Raw genomic sequence first — 16,193 nt, 5'->3', positions numbered from 1 at the left:
GCGAATCTTAATAGAAAAGGTTTATAAATTTAGGGATGTAAACGATCCAAACCAAACCAAATAGTATCAGACTTCAGTTTGGTTTGTTTAAAATTGTTTGAGGCTCGAGCTCGATTCGAGCTTCTATTATCAGGCTCGAGCTCGGCTTGTTAAAAGCTCGTTTAGCATGTTAATCAAGCCAGGCTCGAGCTTGATTTATTAATAGCTCGCAAGCCTATTATCAAACACGTTTGCGAGCTCGCGAGTCGAATATCCTTATGCTTGAGCTTGGTTTGATTAAAATTTCGAGCTCAAAATCGAGCTTGAGCTTAGTTTGATATGATTAACAAACAAAATCAAACGAACTTTTTATCGAGCCGAGTTTCGAATAGCTCGCAAACGGTTTGGTTCAATTGAAATAATAATTATTTTTAAATTATTTAAGATAATAGATATTTTATATTAATGTAAAAAATAAAATAGATATTGGGATATATGTTTTCCTGAGCCCATGTTGTATTGACTATCTGTCGATCCGCCGCCATGTCAAGGCCCAAGAGCAACTTGGGCTAATTTTTATCCAATACATTGTCAAACGTCGAGGCTCTCGTAATACTTTTCATTTTATCAGCTATCGATTTTATTAAATTATCGTATAAATTTTTAGTCACAACTCTCATATGCAAGAATAATTAGAGAAAAATACATAAAATTAAGTGTTTAATGAAATAAAAAAAATATATCATCACTCATTTATATAAATTATACCATTATTTCACATTTGTGCATAGTTCACTGATATACACTTATATAAATTATAGTCATTATTTTACACGTAACGTTTGTGGATAGTCCATACCAGTTGTCGGGAAAAAAACATATTTTAAATATATTTTCAATTATAGAACATCGATATCAATTTTCTTTTATAATTATATGATTTAATTTATTATTTTAAAAAAAAAACAATTAGTGTGAAGATGCTAGATACATATCAGGTTTATGCTAAATCTACATAAATATAGTACATACATGTTGTGAGTATGCCTAGATTATTATTTCTACTTTATATAATATAAGTCCATATATGTAGAATGTCTTTGTTTGGATAAATTTATTTGAAATACTTGTAAATTCTTTTATCGTGAAATTTAAAGATGTTATATACTTATAGGTATAAGAGTGAGTCTCATGTGAGACCGTCTCACGGATCATAATCCGTGAGACGGGTCAACCCTACTCATATTCACAATAAAAAGTAATACTCTTAGCATGAAAATTAATATTTTTTCATGAGTGACCCAAATAAGAGATCCGTCTCACGAATACGACCCGTGAGACCGTCTCACACAAGTTTTTGCCTAAGTATAATAGTATAATATATGTTTACTATTTAGATTTCGAAGAAGATAATATCATAATATTTGAATATCATTAAACACATGTGTGCCATACCTATTGTTCGCGATGTTTGAATTATTATATAGTTCAAAATATTTAAATATCATTATTATCATCATCTATAATTTTTTTAAAAAATTAGAAAATATATCAGAGTTAACAGAAATGTCTTCGACTCGTATGGATGACCAGAACTACAATTATATAAAGTGAGCTACACATGTGCGGGCTTACTCCACTTATTTACATCAAACGCGTGTGTAACAATTATTTTTCGTGTGCAAATCACAACCTTTTGCAAACACTCTACATCTTAACGCGAAAAGAGTTACACAAGATACTAAATTTGCCTATTTTGGGTTTGTCTACTAAAATTTCAAATTTTGTTTTTGTGTATTAATTTTAGATTTTTTTTTATTTAAGACATATTTCATCATAGTTTTGAATAAACAAAAAAATGTTAATATGATATATTAGAAAATGCTGATGTGAAGTTGAAAAATACTGAGTAGTCCAATGTCTCTCCATTGCTCTAACAATCATCATATCAAAACGACAAAAAATTAAAAGTTAGTATACAAAAACCAAATTTTGAAAAATGAATAAACCAAAACTCAAAATCAGACAATGTAATTTGAAACAATTTTTTTTTTATTACAACACACGTGGGGATGGGAGATCGAACCTAAGAAAGGATATCAGCTAATCCGACGGTGTGAGACCACTGGACTACAAGTCCGGTCTCTATTATTGAAACAATTAATGGATGAATGGAAATCCGATACCCTCCCTATCCCAAAAAAATATGGATGAAAATGATGGGAAATGGGAATATATCTGGCAAAATGCGAACAACATCGTGTCCGGAAACAAGCCTGAATTCTCGAGATTGTCATTTGGTCAAATATCAAAACGACAGTGCCCAATTATTAAAATCTATTTCCCCAAGGCATGGTTCCTAATTCATGGAACTCCGTACAAAAAATAATTTTATAAATGGTCACCTACTATCTTTTATTATGTTTCTTTTTTCCCATTTACATTATTATCCACTAAATAAAACATTTAATATTATAGAACACTATTTTTAAAATTTTCAAAAAATAAGATTTCCATTACAACATAAGATATATATGTGTGATATAAAAGAGGCGAAGAGGGTGAAATTAGGCGTTTTAGTTTTCTATTTTAAGTCATCTTTTAAAAATTAAATAGTTTTTAATCAATATATTAAAAATAAATTAAATAGATTACCTTAAAATAATTATAAGTAGAACCTAATTAAATTGTGAAGTTGTGTCGGGTCCCGTGTCGAAATTAAAACATATAGTTGCATGCGGAATTAATGGTTGGCCATGTGGTTTCAACAATAAAATAAATTATTTCACCACCTTCGTAGCATGTGACGTGAGTGCATGGTGAAGTTATATTTTATATATATATATATATATATATATATATATATATATATATATATCAAACTTAATAATTTTTAAATGATAACTGAATTTTTGATGAGTTAATTGAATTTTTTATAAGTTTAAAAATATAATTTAACCATCAAATTTTATATTTTACATTTATCTTTTTGTGTATTTCTTTATCACTATTATATCCGATTTTCAAAAATTCTACAAACTATTAAAATATTCCTTTAATATTTATCTAATTTTTTGAATTTTTAAATAATTATATCATTCATAATATATCTAATATGAGTAAAAATATGTGCTCATATTTATTGGATTTTTTGTAATTACGAAAAATAAAATGAAATTCATATTTAATAATTTTTACTTGAATGTACAGACTACCATTGAGCTTTTCGTGCGTGTGGAAAAGTCAATTCTAAAAAACAATTAATATTATACAACAATAAATAATCAATTTGATTCATAAATTATTATAGTTCGTGTCATAATCCCAGTATACATACAGCGCGCCATTAATTTACTCCTCCCACTTATTATTATTATTATTATTATTATTATTATTTAAATGTGATCAGAGTTTGCTGGTGAATTCAATTGAATTAAAATGGAATGAATTGTCACTACTTATATTCAGTCTGTCCCCATTCACACCTTGTAGATAAAAATTTCAGATTTGTCAGAATTTAATTAAAGTGTGCGTGCCAGTATTGGGCATGATCCTTAATGATAAACGAGAGATAGGTGTTGTGCTTGTGTCGTTACAGTGAGTATCCAATAAATTAGTTTGTTGTTTGAGTGATATTAATTTTGATATATATTTATTCAATTATAGCACTTATTTTACTTTATCTGTATACTTATGCATGTTGTATTGATAAAACCCTTGAATATTATCGCAATGTAAGATCATAAAACTCGTTTAGAAGTGTATTGTATATTTTAAATAGGTTTTTAGTCGAATTAACAACCTAAAATAAGGATAAAACTCTTTTTTTTTTTGTATCTAAAACGTCTTGATGAGTAATAATAATATAATATATTAAATTTTAGAAATTATTAAAAAATAATAATATATGAGCTGACATTAAATTTGTGGATGAAGCATGTAATGCATTACAAGAACTACCTTTTTCGGCCTCCCATTCCTTGACGGCAACATCATGCTTACCTTATGTTGGCATAGAGACCGTATAGGGTGGCGCAAATACACCCTATAATCCAAACCAATACAATTTCCCAATCTTCCTTTGTCCACTAATTTTTTGTTTTTTTTTTTTTGGGGTTAAGTTTGGATGTAGGGGTCCTAGTCCTAGATCATTCAAAATCTCAATTAAAATTTATCTAATCTCAGAATTTATATAATCCATCGATCATATAAAGAATATGTAGCGAACTTCGTATCGTTTTACCGACTCTTTTTATGTTTGATATGATATTTAATATTAAAAATAAATAAGAATAAGTGTGGACGATTGGATATACATGCGAGGCAAAAATTTATAAGACGGTCTCACGAGTCATATTTTGTGAGACGGATCTCTTATTTAGGTCATCCATGAAAAAATATTACTTTTTATGCTAAGAGTATTACTTTTTATTGTGAATATCAGTAGAGTTGACCCGTCTCACATATAAATATTCGTGAGACCGTCTCACAAAAGACCTACTCTAAACGTGAATATCGTGTGATGAAATAGTTAAATATGAATGAAACATAGATGCATGAAGAAAAATAAATTGTCATTAATCAAATATTAAATAATTGGTGATTTTTACTTTATAATATTGTTGATAATGCCTATCAGTAACAATTTAAGAAAGGATTATTATTAATTGGTGGAGTAATTCAAGCAACGGCACACAAAGCAGGCCTCTCTGTTCTGCCACCTCTTCCTCTGCTTCGAAAACCCCACAAATCTCAACTGCTTCTCTTCGATCCACCACTGTATTCTCACCATTTTTTATTCTTCTCCCACATCATAAAACCACTCGCAGTTGTGTACACGGTATACGTTGTGCGTGAGAGAGAGGAGGGGGGCAGAGGCGAGAATCTGTGAGAAAAGATTGTGCTTGTTTCTCACTCTTTCCACCCTGTAGCTGTGACTTGTGAAGAGGAAATAGAGTAATTTATTACTCTTTATTGCGAAGGAAGGACCATGTTCTTGATTTATTTGAAATTTGAAGCTCTCTCTCTCTCTGAATCGTGGTGAAACAATGACCTCAATACTATGTATTTCCACCCTTTACGCCACCTTGGTGAATGTTGATTCCATTATTCAACTGAAATCTCATTTCATAAACGAACATTTTCGTGTTTGCCTTTCTTTGTCCCTCATTTTCTGCAGTTTTATTTTGGGCAATTGGGATGTGCGGATCGCTCCCTTTTAATATTGTATCTCCTCAAAATGTCATGTCTCTTTCTTAGTCTATCTGGGCTTGAATCTTTCTCAGTTATTGCACGTGGGTCGTATTTTTCTTCTCAACTTTCAATTAATTTTGGTTTACGGGCGACCCTTTTCGATTTTCAGTGTAATTTTTTTGCATCTTCCAGATTTTCAGTGACATTTAGATAGTAGTAGATTGAGGTGTGTGGAAATTGAACATGTTGACTTGTATAGCTTGCTCGAAGCAGTTAAATAATGGATCTCTACGCGAGCGCCCGGAGGACGAAGAAAACGCTGCCACTCCCTCCACCAAACAGGCCATCAAAGTCCTTACAGCCCAAGTAAACACCATTTTCTCTCCTGAATTCATCCTTCATTTAATGTAATTAGGAAGACTTTGTAAGTAACAGTTTCTAAAAAGGCATATTCATTGATTTAAAATATTGCAATTTGTGTTGTCTCCATTTCTTGTGTTATAGATCAGGGGCATGGCCGTGAAGGCATCAGGTGCGTACAAGAGTTGCAAGCCATGTTCCGGCTCTTTCAAAAACGATCAGAGCCGAGCCTACGTAGACTCGGAGGCCGGCTCGATGTCCGAGAGATATTACGGTTCTTACAGAAGAGCTTGCAGCTCAAACTCCACGCCTAGGCCCTGGGGGAAAGAAATGGAAGCAAAATTGAAGGCCCTTTCCAGCGGCTCGTGCACCCCTGCTTCTGTGAGCGGGAGAACCGAGTCAGTAGTGTTCATGGAGGAAGATGAACCCAAAGAGTGGGTTGCACAAGTCGAGCCTGGTGTGTTAATTACATTTGTTTCATTGCCCCAGGGTGGAAATGATCTCAAAAGGATTCGATTCAGGTACAGTTACTGTTACTAGCAGGTCATGCCTCAGATAAAAAATTTAAATTCGATGTAAACTTTTTATAAGAAATTAATTTTTTTATTCTTGAGAACTTTCTGGTCCACCCTTGAGTTTTTGAAATTCAATTAAACTCAAGATTTTGTGTGTGCCTACATGTTTTGCTTTTAGAACTGATTTAATTGATTGTTTCGTAATCGTAAATACAATTTAGCATATTTGATATGACCAACCAATGTATTTTAGAGACCAAATTTGTAGCAGCAAACAGTGGCTACAGGTAAATCCCATTTGATCTGAAAGCTGAAAGTTTCGAATTTTGTCTGCGAGGTGAGTTTTTGATGGGCCATTGTCTTTGTTGTTTATTTTGGTGGTTAGTGTTTTGAATTATACAGTGGTGTGGTCGTATTGAATGGGGCATGTGGAGGCCAATGATTTAAACCCCTAAATTAAGTGGTGGGGTCTTTGGAACGAACAATTGGTCTTCACTGGCTCATAAAACTTGTTTCATCTTATTCTTAGTCACTCATTCTCCACATAGAACAAAATCTTTGGAGAACTGAAGATATTTTAGATGGGGGGAAAGGAGGAGCTACTCTATGGCTCTATTCTAGATTTTCAATATTCACATATTGGATTTGTTAGGCGTGAATTCTGGGATCCTAGATGAGATGACCTTGTTCTGTTCCTATAACTATGAGCCATGACCCTTTTAACAATTTATGTATGTATTTATCGAGTTTAGTCTCTGACGAGTTTTCGTGAAGGTGGTTTCTGATTTAGTCACCACTGTATTGGTTAAATGACATAAACCTCTTCCCTCAAAGAAAGAAGCGCGAGTTTGAACCAACATTAGAGCGGAAAAATTCCCCCAGCCCTTATCACCCCACATTGTGGTTATAATAAAAAATAGAAAAAAACTTTCTGATTTAGAAAAGAAAATTAGAGTATTTCGGTTGAAGTGACTAAAAGTTGATAGCATGTGTACAAAACAATGACAATGTTACAGCAATGTAGACAGGTGAGAAGATAATAATCTTTTGATATTCAATGGACTCAATACCTTTTATATTTATCATGAGATGAAAGGAGCGCCTTGTTCCTACCTTTCTTTGGTGTATAACTGTTGCTGAATATCAACTTTATTAAGATGTTCTCTATGTTAATACACCTTAGTCGAATATAGATAATGATATATCATCAGACTTTCAGATAAATTACATGCAATTTTATTGAATTACCAAGTGATAAATTAAGTGTCCATATTTAGATTTTCAGAGAATGGTTGGTGCATTGCCTAAAATATGAGTAGGATTTAAACAAAAAACTTGCCTATTATGTGGGAGAATCAGTTGAAGTTATAGCTAGGCCACTCCAGAATTACGTGTGGGTATAGACTCTTTTAATTAGCATGTTAGAATTTTAGGCCAAGCACATGTTTGGCATCCAGTAGTTGTGTAATTTGGGATCTATTATGCTAAAAGAAAGATATGAGTTCCCTCGATAGAAATCCGCGCACAAGTTCTGCTCAATACTTCATCATCTTACTTCTGCTTTATTGTTTTTATAGCCGAGAGATTTTTAACAAATGGCAGGCTCAACAATGGTGGGCAGAGAACTACGATAAAGTTATGGAATTATATAATGTCCACATGTTCAATCGTCAAGGGATACCCGTGCCAACTCCTCCACAATCTGAAGACGAGGTGAGTGCTAACTGTGATTACATAAAAGCTTAGTCCTATGCAAAATTTTGTTCTTGTAGTATGCAATATTTAAATAGTATCTTTCTATGGGCTTTGACAAAAAAATAATTGAACTAAGAATCCTAGCTTTCCAATCAGAACTCAAAAACTGAATCTGCTGAGAGTAGCCCAGTTACACCTCCATTGAGCAAAGAGCGTCTACCCCGCAACTTCCATCGCCCGACAGGGGTGGGCTACTCGTCTTCAAACTCACTCGAATGCCACCCAACGCAATGTCGACATGGCCGAGATTCCAACGTGCTTAATTCGACACCTAAACTCTCGAGCATCAGTGCTGTAAAAACCGAGACATCATCAATAGATGCTTCTGTACGGTCAAGTTATAATTCGAGGGATCTGGACCACTCTGGAGAGCTTTCAGTGAGCAATGCCAGTGATTTAGAGACCGAGTGGGTCGAGCAGGATGAGCCAGGAGTATATATTACTATCAGGGCTTTGCCAGATGGCACTCGCGAGCTTAAACGAGTGCGGTTTAGGTGAGCCACTCTACCTTTTTACACATCTATATTGCATTTATCTTGTGTCCTGGACAGTATTAAAGATATTACACATTGGATGCAGCCGAGAAAGGTTTGGAGAAATGCAAGCAAGGTTGTGGTGGGAAGAGAACCGAGCAAGGATTCAACAGCAGTACTTGTGAATGAGCGAGGTTAATTACCGGGAAAAGTCAATAATCATCTCGATCCTCTTTAGGACAGGTTTCTAGAATATTCCACGCTCTGCTCGATTCCCTCCACGACAGTTTCAATCCCTTTTAGTTCATGTAGCTGTCTCTGCTATGAGAAATGTGTTTTTCTTAGCCATCTCTTTGTAGTTTCCTCTTTTCTCTATTCGTTTTTGTGATTGGTTGTGGCATAAGGCAGTAGGGGAATCAGAGACGTTTGATCCGATGGGAAAGTGGACTTGTAGCCATCTGCTGTTTCTGTCAAATTTGTTTATTTTTTGTTCTCTCCTCATATTTACATGAATAATGTGTAAAATCTTTTGAGCACATTATCAATCCAGTACACCAAATATGATATTGTAAGTATATTTGTGGACTACCCTTTCAAAGGTGTTTACAGGACATTTTCCAATTCTATATATTCCCTCCCCCACCCTCCCCCCCCCCCAATTCATGTAGATAGTGAGTGGAAGCAAACAAGTCTGAATATTTCTGACATTGTATTAGTAGTTTAATTCATAAGAATAGAATAAACTAAATTTGTTTTGGTTAATTTGTCACAAAAACCAAAACATCAATTTAATTGACTCAAGTTTTCTTGTGGTTCAACATGCACATAATTAACTTTAGTGAGTCGCAATTTTAATCATATTCGACTGATCAATTCAATTTTTATTTTCCACAATAGTAATTTAATCTATCACATTTTGCCAAAAATAACTTAGAAAACTGATATTCGTATGTCGTACATATCTAGGAATAAATTGCCAAATGAACCCTGCATGATTTCTTTTTCTTGAAACGAAAACAAAACTTGTGTGAAACGGTCTCACAGGTCGTATTTTATGAGACGAATATCTTATTTGGATTATTCATGAAAAAATATTACTTTTTTATTGTGAATATCGGTAAGCCCTCACAGATAAAGATTCGTGAGACCGTCTCACAAGTGACCTACTCGAACTTATTAGCCTTTGTTCGCCACTTAATTGTCTCCTTTTCATGTTGCAACTGTTTTACGAATGTTTTGTTCTCCCTTTTTCCGATGGAAATAAAAGGCGAACACCTCACGTCTATCTTTATCAAGGAGCAGAATCGTGTCCACTTTGTGATTCCTGCCAATTGTTTGAGGCGATATTAAACTGAACCTCGGGATTAACAAAAGTTGTCTCCTTTATATGTTGCTCATTATTCTTTTGTTCACTCTGTTTACCACAAACGGTGAGGCAATTGGAAATGGAAGATAAGATGCCTTGTAATTTGGAGAAGTGGTTTAGCCCGTTTTGTCACTATCTTGTCATCATAGTCATGAGGTGGAGATACACCCCAATCCCGCCAACATTATCGTTATGCGGGAAATTCTATCTTGCACCGTGAGAAAAATCCCCGACGTGGGATTAACCATTGGATACCGTGGCTTCCGCTACATCCAATGGTTCTATCTACACGGAAAGTTTTAAACCGGTGGGTTTTTGCGGACTGCGAATATATCATTGAATTTAGATCAGCCTAGGCTTAATGTTGAACTTTTCTCTAACCAGTCAGCGAATGGGGTGAACCTTGGATCTTGGTCGATTCACTTTCAGATTCGGACTCATCCATCGTGCTTTTTACAGTGACCATTTCTTTACACATGCATAAAGGGATTTTTCTCTGTTGGGGTGATGGTGATGGTGATGGTGTGTGAGGATTAAAGGTAAAGAACCTGGTTGCAGTTGTTTTGTGTGCACTTTAAGATGCATGCAGCAGTTGTGGATTCAGCCTAGGGATTGGCAAAAGCTGCCACTTTTCTGTGAATGTTTCTTGATTCTTATGTCTTCTTCATTCGTTCGTCAGGCTAAAGTAACCTTTCTTTGTCTTTACTTCGTGTTGTGTGTATGTTAGAGTCCGGCTTGGATGCATCGGACTGATGAGTTGGTTTGAAATAAAGACGTCAAAACGAGTCAGTAGGGCGGACCTGCATGACTTTTGGGAGTTCAATTTACCAAACCAATCCAATCCGTCTACATTTTAGATGTCACAATGGACTGACCTGACATATTTAATCAATTTTGTGATTAATTTGGTGTGTTGAGACGAGCTAGTCTACAACTCGCCACAACTCAACACCTCCACCAATAATTTTGACGGGTTGGAAATTATAACACAACTCACCTACTTTCGAGATGACTCTAGATCATTTTGACACCTCCAATTTAAATAGCAGAGCTGTTTTTTTTAATGGTTGGATTAATTCATATCTAAGATGATGTATCTTCTAGAAAGTTTACTTCAATTCTTTTGAAAACCCAAATTTTTTCCCAAACATGATATTCCTACTGCTTACAAGGGGGGATAAGCACTCAGAAAAAAGCAACTTAATGAAATATATTTAAAACTAATTATTTTTTTAAATTCAAATTTCTCCCCAGTCAAAGAAATACAGCTTAATTAATGCATTTTGAAGGGAAAAAATCACTTTGTTTTTGGAAAATAAATATTGCGCTCAAAGTTTTTCCCTTCTATAAATTTAAATCGGATCTTGCTTCTTATAGTGGATTTGGTCCGCCAGTGATATATGTAATCTTAAAGTTTTAATGTAATGTCAATTTTGATGTGCTTTAACCCTTTTGTCTAATTTGCGTTTCTTTAAAAATATAAATGTTGATTTTGTTCGAAAATCTGTTCTTATTCTGATGGTCTGGCCTGGTGAGTACCTAGCCGAGCTTTTTTTTGGTTCAACGAATTATAGATAATTAATGATTTATATGATTTGAAAACAAAAAAAACTTTCTCTTTTCTATAATATTTATTTTAGAATGTTATATTATAATATAATTTAATAAATATATATATTTTATAAATTATAAAAAATTATAAAATTACATATTGAGAATTTGGAAAATAAAAGCATGTAAATTACCTTAGTGGGCTAATAGGTCAACTATATTATGAACATGAATCAACAGCATTTTTAGAAAAAAATTCTTCAAAATTTGGTGGCCAGAAGAAAAAGTATTTGTAACACTCTTTTGTCTCATATTGGTTAGAAAATAAAATTTAAATAAGTTTGTTTATAATAAGTTCTTATATTAATTTGGGTTAATCATTTTCATAAAAAAAATATTTTCTAGATTTTTTATGATTTAAGTCGGGTCTTACATTCAACTAACAATTATTTTCTTACCATAAACAGAGATGTCAAAGCGGGCTAGTAGCATCGACTGACCCGACTTCTCGATGGGTTGAGAAATTATCAACCAAACACACTTATTTTAGCTAGAGAGATGTGTTGGCACGGCATACCTAGTCGATTTTATATGTAATTTGGTGAGTTAGAAAATTATCAACCCAACTTATCTCTTTTATAGGACAAACAACCAGTCGATGAGTCTGACTCATTTTAACATCTCTAATTCTAAATGGTCTATATTAAAGTGAAGTCAATAAATTAATTATTTATATAATCGCACTATACACATGAACCGAACTAAACATTCACTAAATTATTCCCATCGATATATACTATATATCACCACATTTCAAACTCACAAAATAGACCCCACGAGTGCAATCACACTCCACTTAGCACAACCGATTCTGACCTCTAATTAAAGTATTTTTTTAATTATTATTCATTTTTAAAGACGTGAATGATTTTTTTTTTTAAAAAAATTTGGCTGGTGAATCTTCAATTATTTTGTCTTTTTATATATCTTAAAATTTTGTTGTGCATCAAATAGAGTATGTTTTTGTGAGACAATTTAACGAATCTTTATCTGTGAGACGGGTCAATCATACCGATATTCACAATAAAAAGTAATATTTTTCATGGATGACCCAAATAAAAGACTCGTTTCACAAAATACGACCCGTGAAATCGTTTCACACAAGTTTTTGGCTATGAATCAGCTATTGTTTGTATTATTTCTTTAATAAGCCAATATTTTTTCATCACATAATGTTAAAAAAAGAAAAGAAGAAGAGATAAGGTTTAATAATTTTTATTATCTAATTGTTTATAATGAAAGAATAAAACCATTTTTTAGTGAATATAATTAGAATGTACGAATGTGGTTATCGAATGAGGTTAAAGAAGATAAGGTTATCTAAATAAATATAAATACTATATTATTAATTTTTCTGTTAAAGAGCTCGACTTTTTTGTATTTTTGAGTTAAATGTTCTCTCATTTATAAATAATATTTTTAACTATTTAAATGTTATAATTGTTGCATGCACGTGTATGCACATTCGTCCACACCTACTAAATAAATGAGAGAACTTTGATTTGGACATATATATTTCGAGCACAATCAAAGTCTAATTCATGTTACTACCAAAAAAGTCTCTGCCGACAGGCATTTTAGCAAGTTCGATGAGTTAATTACATATGTTTTTTTCTCTGTTTTCGGATGAGTTGATTTTCAAGATCTCTGGTAATTTCAGATACACTAAGGTGCTATATTAATATTTGAATATATGGTTTCACCAATAATTATTATAATTGCGAATAAAATAATGTAGATTATAGAACAATCCAAACGTCACGTGTTAATTGTGATAAAAATTTGTGTGAGACGGTCTCACGGGTCGTATTTCGTAAGACGGATATCTATTTGGGTCATTCATGAAAAGGTATTTATATATATATATATATATATATATATATATATATATATATATATATATGGAATTTCAAGTGATTGAATGGATCTGGAGTGGTGTTGTTCTGTTCTGCTTCATGATTACAATTGTCTCGACTCTTTGTTTATTTCCATTCCATTTTCCTTCTTCTTTACTTCTTTTCTTGCAGCTTTTGACTCTCCATAACCAGACAATAAAGCACCAATACTCTTGCTGTCACCATATATATATATATATATATATATATATAATGTATATTTCGCACTGTTCTGCTAATCACCCTTCGTTTTCCTCTAGGCTTCTTGATTCCGTTTACCGCTCCTTTGACCTTGGAGAGGAGGGAATGGGGATTTACAGGGAAACCATCAACAAGAACAGCAAAGTTGGCTTGTTTCGGACTGAGGAAGAAATGGCAAACTTTCAGCGGGTTTGCATGATCGAGAAATTGATGGAGAAGAAGGTTGGCGATAAAGGTGGGAGGAAGTTCGCGGAGGTTGATTTGCAGGCGAAAAAGTGGAGGAAAGATGGGGGTGGTAGTTTGAGTTTCAGCAGCTTTTCCGATTCGAGTTCCGGCGGAGGCGAAGCTGATGAAATATCGTTTCCCTGGAGCTCCCATGCGGCGGCCGAAGTCGATTAGAACAGACGGTTCTGGTCATCATCAGAAGGAGAAAAGTCGGGAAAATCGCCAGGATTTTGAAATGAATCGTCGTGAGAGAAGAGGTTTTGCTGATCTATCAGAGCAGAAACCGAAGCATGAAGGCGGGTTCCTGAAGACCAAATCCAAAGCACTGAAAATATACGCCGATTTGAAGAAGGTGAAGCAGCCGATTTCTCCCGGCCGCAAGCTCGCAACTTTCTTAAACTCACTCTTCACCAACGCGGCCGGAAGTTCAAAAAAACACAAAGCCAACACAAATCCTCACCACTCTCCAGCGTCAAAATCTGCTAACACGTCCACTTGCTCATCCGCTTCGTCCTTTTCCAGATCATGTCTCAGCAAACCACCGTCATCTACCGGAAAATTTCCCAGCGTCGCCAAAAGGTCGGTTAAATTTTTCCCCGAACCGTAATCGTTGACGAAGATTGTCAGCTGGGTGAGCCAAAAGAATTACATCAAGAAAAAAAACCGATCCATAAAACTCTATATTCCGAGCTTGTAAAGAACAGCAATAAATCTTCCATTGATGAAGAGCTTATGGTGCATGTGGTGGAGTACAACCGCAGAGTGGAGGACGCAGCAATGGATTTCCTGAGAAAAACCCATTTCACGAACCGAATTTTCGATCAAGAATCCGAGGAAGAAGACGAAGATGACGATATGGAAAGCTGTGCAAGTTCTGATTTGTTTGAATTGGATAATCTTTCCACCATTGGAGTGGAGAGGTATAGGAAAGAATTGCCAGTGTATGAAACCACTAGTGCTGACGCCAAACGAGTCGTAAATTAGGGTTGTTCTGTAATTTTCTTGTAAGTTTTCTTAAAAAAATCTGAGGGTTTAATTATTTTACGAAAATTTGAATTTTACACCTTAGAATTTATATATATACAGTATATTTTAACTTTCTTACAAAGGCACGGGGACTAGGATTTACAAGATTTTTCGTCGTCAAGTTGTCCTAATGAATAATTAACACATGTCATTAAACTTTGGAATAATGAAAATTAAAGAGAAGGGCTAGCTATGTTGCGTGGCCTAGTTCCAATGCAGTAGCTTCACGCATGCAAACCCTACTTGGAATAAAAACATATAAATTAGCTTCTGTTCATTATTAATTAATAATGGAAACTTGATCATTGGAAAAGAAAGCGGACGCATGCACATTATGTATGTATATGGAAAGTTTAATCGTGATATAGTGCAGACAGTCGCCACCCCCTGAAATATTTATTATTATATATATAATATAGTTCATCCTTTGAATACGTTAAATCCTAAATTAATCCTCATCAAAATCCAGAAGGAGCATATATTGTTAAGATTAAATGTTTATTATTAAACCAAAAGTTATAGCTGTTAATCAAGATACAACTTTATTTTCTTATACCCGTGACAGCGCATATTGCATCTATTTGGATACAAATGGGTCGGACTGTTAGACTCATGATTCCGGAGAGGTGCGTAATTATTTGCTGGTGTTATCTCATATATTTTAGAGATCAATTTACCATTTTCCTATCACCGTAGAGACAATATTACGTGTGAAGATCCGACGTTACTCTTATTACAAATCATCTAGCCAACTAGATTAAGAGGTGCAACGTTGTTAGCTCGATGCATGATAATTTTTTAGGAGGTCACTCATCCTAATACTCACTCATACTATGCTTAACCCAATATTCACCCCGAAGAAGTATATAAATATGCTTCTTAAGAGACTTGAACTCATGACCTTATTATGGTAAAAATTGTTATGATGGAACGCTTACCACTAGGCCAAAAGTCATAACTATTAATCAATGCACAACTTTATTTCTTGTAGTCATGACAACATAGAGTACACCTACATGGGTTGTAGTGGGTCAGGCTCTTAAGCCTTTGAATCCGGGAAAGTGCGTGTCTATCTACTAATAATGCTTCATCTCTTAGAGATCAGTCTTACAATTTCTTTATCGATGTCTATATCTCCCGCAGAGACAGTATTTCCGTGAATAGTTGACGTCACTCTTTTACGATCCGTCTAATCATCCAGATAAAGTGGTGCAACGCCAGCAGCTTGACGTATGAAAACTTATCGAGATGTCATTCTTCTCAATGCTATTCTTATTTATACACGCTTAACACAATACATACGATATAAAAATAGAAAAAAAAAATTAACATTTTACTTGAAAATACTCCGTTTTAAAATGTGAAGTGGGTTAAAAACTTTGTACTTGAAGTTAAAAGCAATAGTCATCTGGACGCATATTAGTTTATAAATTGATTAATAAACTCATTCCCTATGTCAAATGTACTTGATTGCAATAATTAGAGTGCTGCCATTGTTGAATTTTTTTACTTAATTTAGATCACACTTTTTAGATTATATATATATATATATATATATATATATATATATATATATATATATATATATATATAT

The 16,193-nt window shown here is 33.8% G+C and overlaps 1 protein-coding gene and 1 pseudogene across 1 annotated transcript; both read left to right on the top strand.

The window, feature by feature from the left end:
* The first annotated feature begins 4,663 nt into the window (after positions 1 to 4,663).
* On the top strand, positions 4,664 to 8,767 carry LOC140829190 (protein Brevis radix-like 2). The gene is made up of 5 exons (XM_073192227.1): positions 4,664 to 5,538; positions 5,677 to 6,053; positions 7,625 to 7,760; positions 7,899 to 8,296; positions 8,382 to 8,767. Exons 1-5 carry the CDS (start codon positions 5,416 to 5,418, stop codon positions 8,458 to 8,460), a joined length of 1,113 nt encoding a protein of 370 aa, XP_073048328.1. The 5' UTR covers positions 4,664 to 5,415; the 3' UTR covers positions 8,461 to 8,767.
* Positions 8,768 to 13,195: 4,428 nt separating this feature from the next.
* Positions 13,196 to 14,626, top strand: LOC140829934 (uncharacterized; annotated as a pseudogene).
* Positions 14,627 to 16,193: the final 1,567 nt, after the last annotated feature.

The sequence above is a fragment of the Primulina eburnea genome, chromosome 4, assembly GCF_022965805.1.
Source record: "Primulina eburnea isolate SZY01 chromosome 4, ASM2296580v1, whole genome shotgun sequence".
Classification (NCBI taxonomy): Eukaryota; Viridiplantae; Streptophyta; class Magnoliopsida; order Lamiales; family Gesneriaceae; genus Primulina; species Primulina eburnea.
This window is presented reverse-complemented; position numbering and strand designations above follow the sequence as displayed.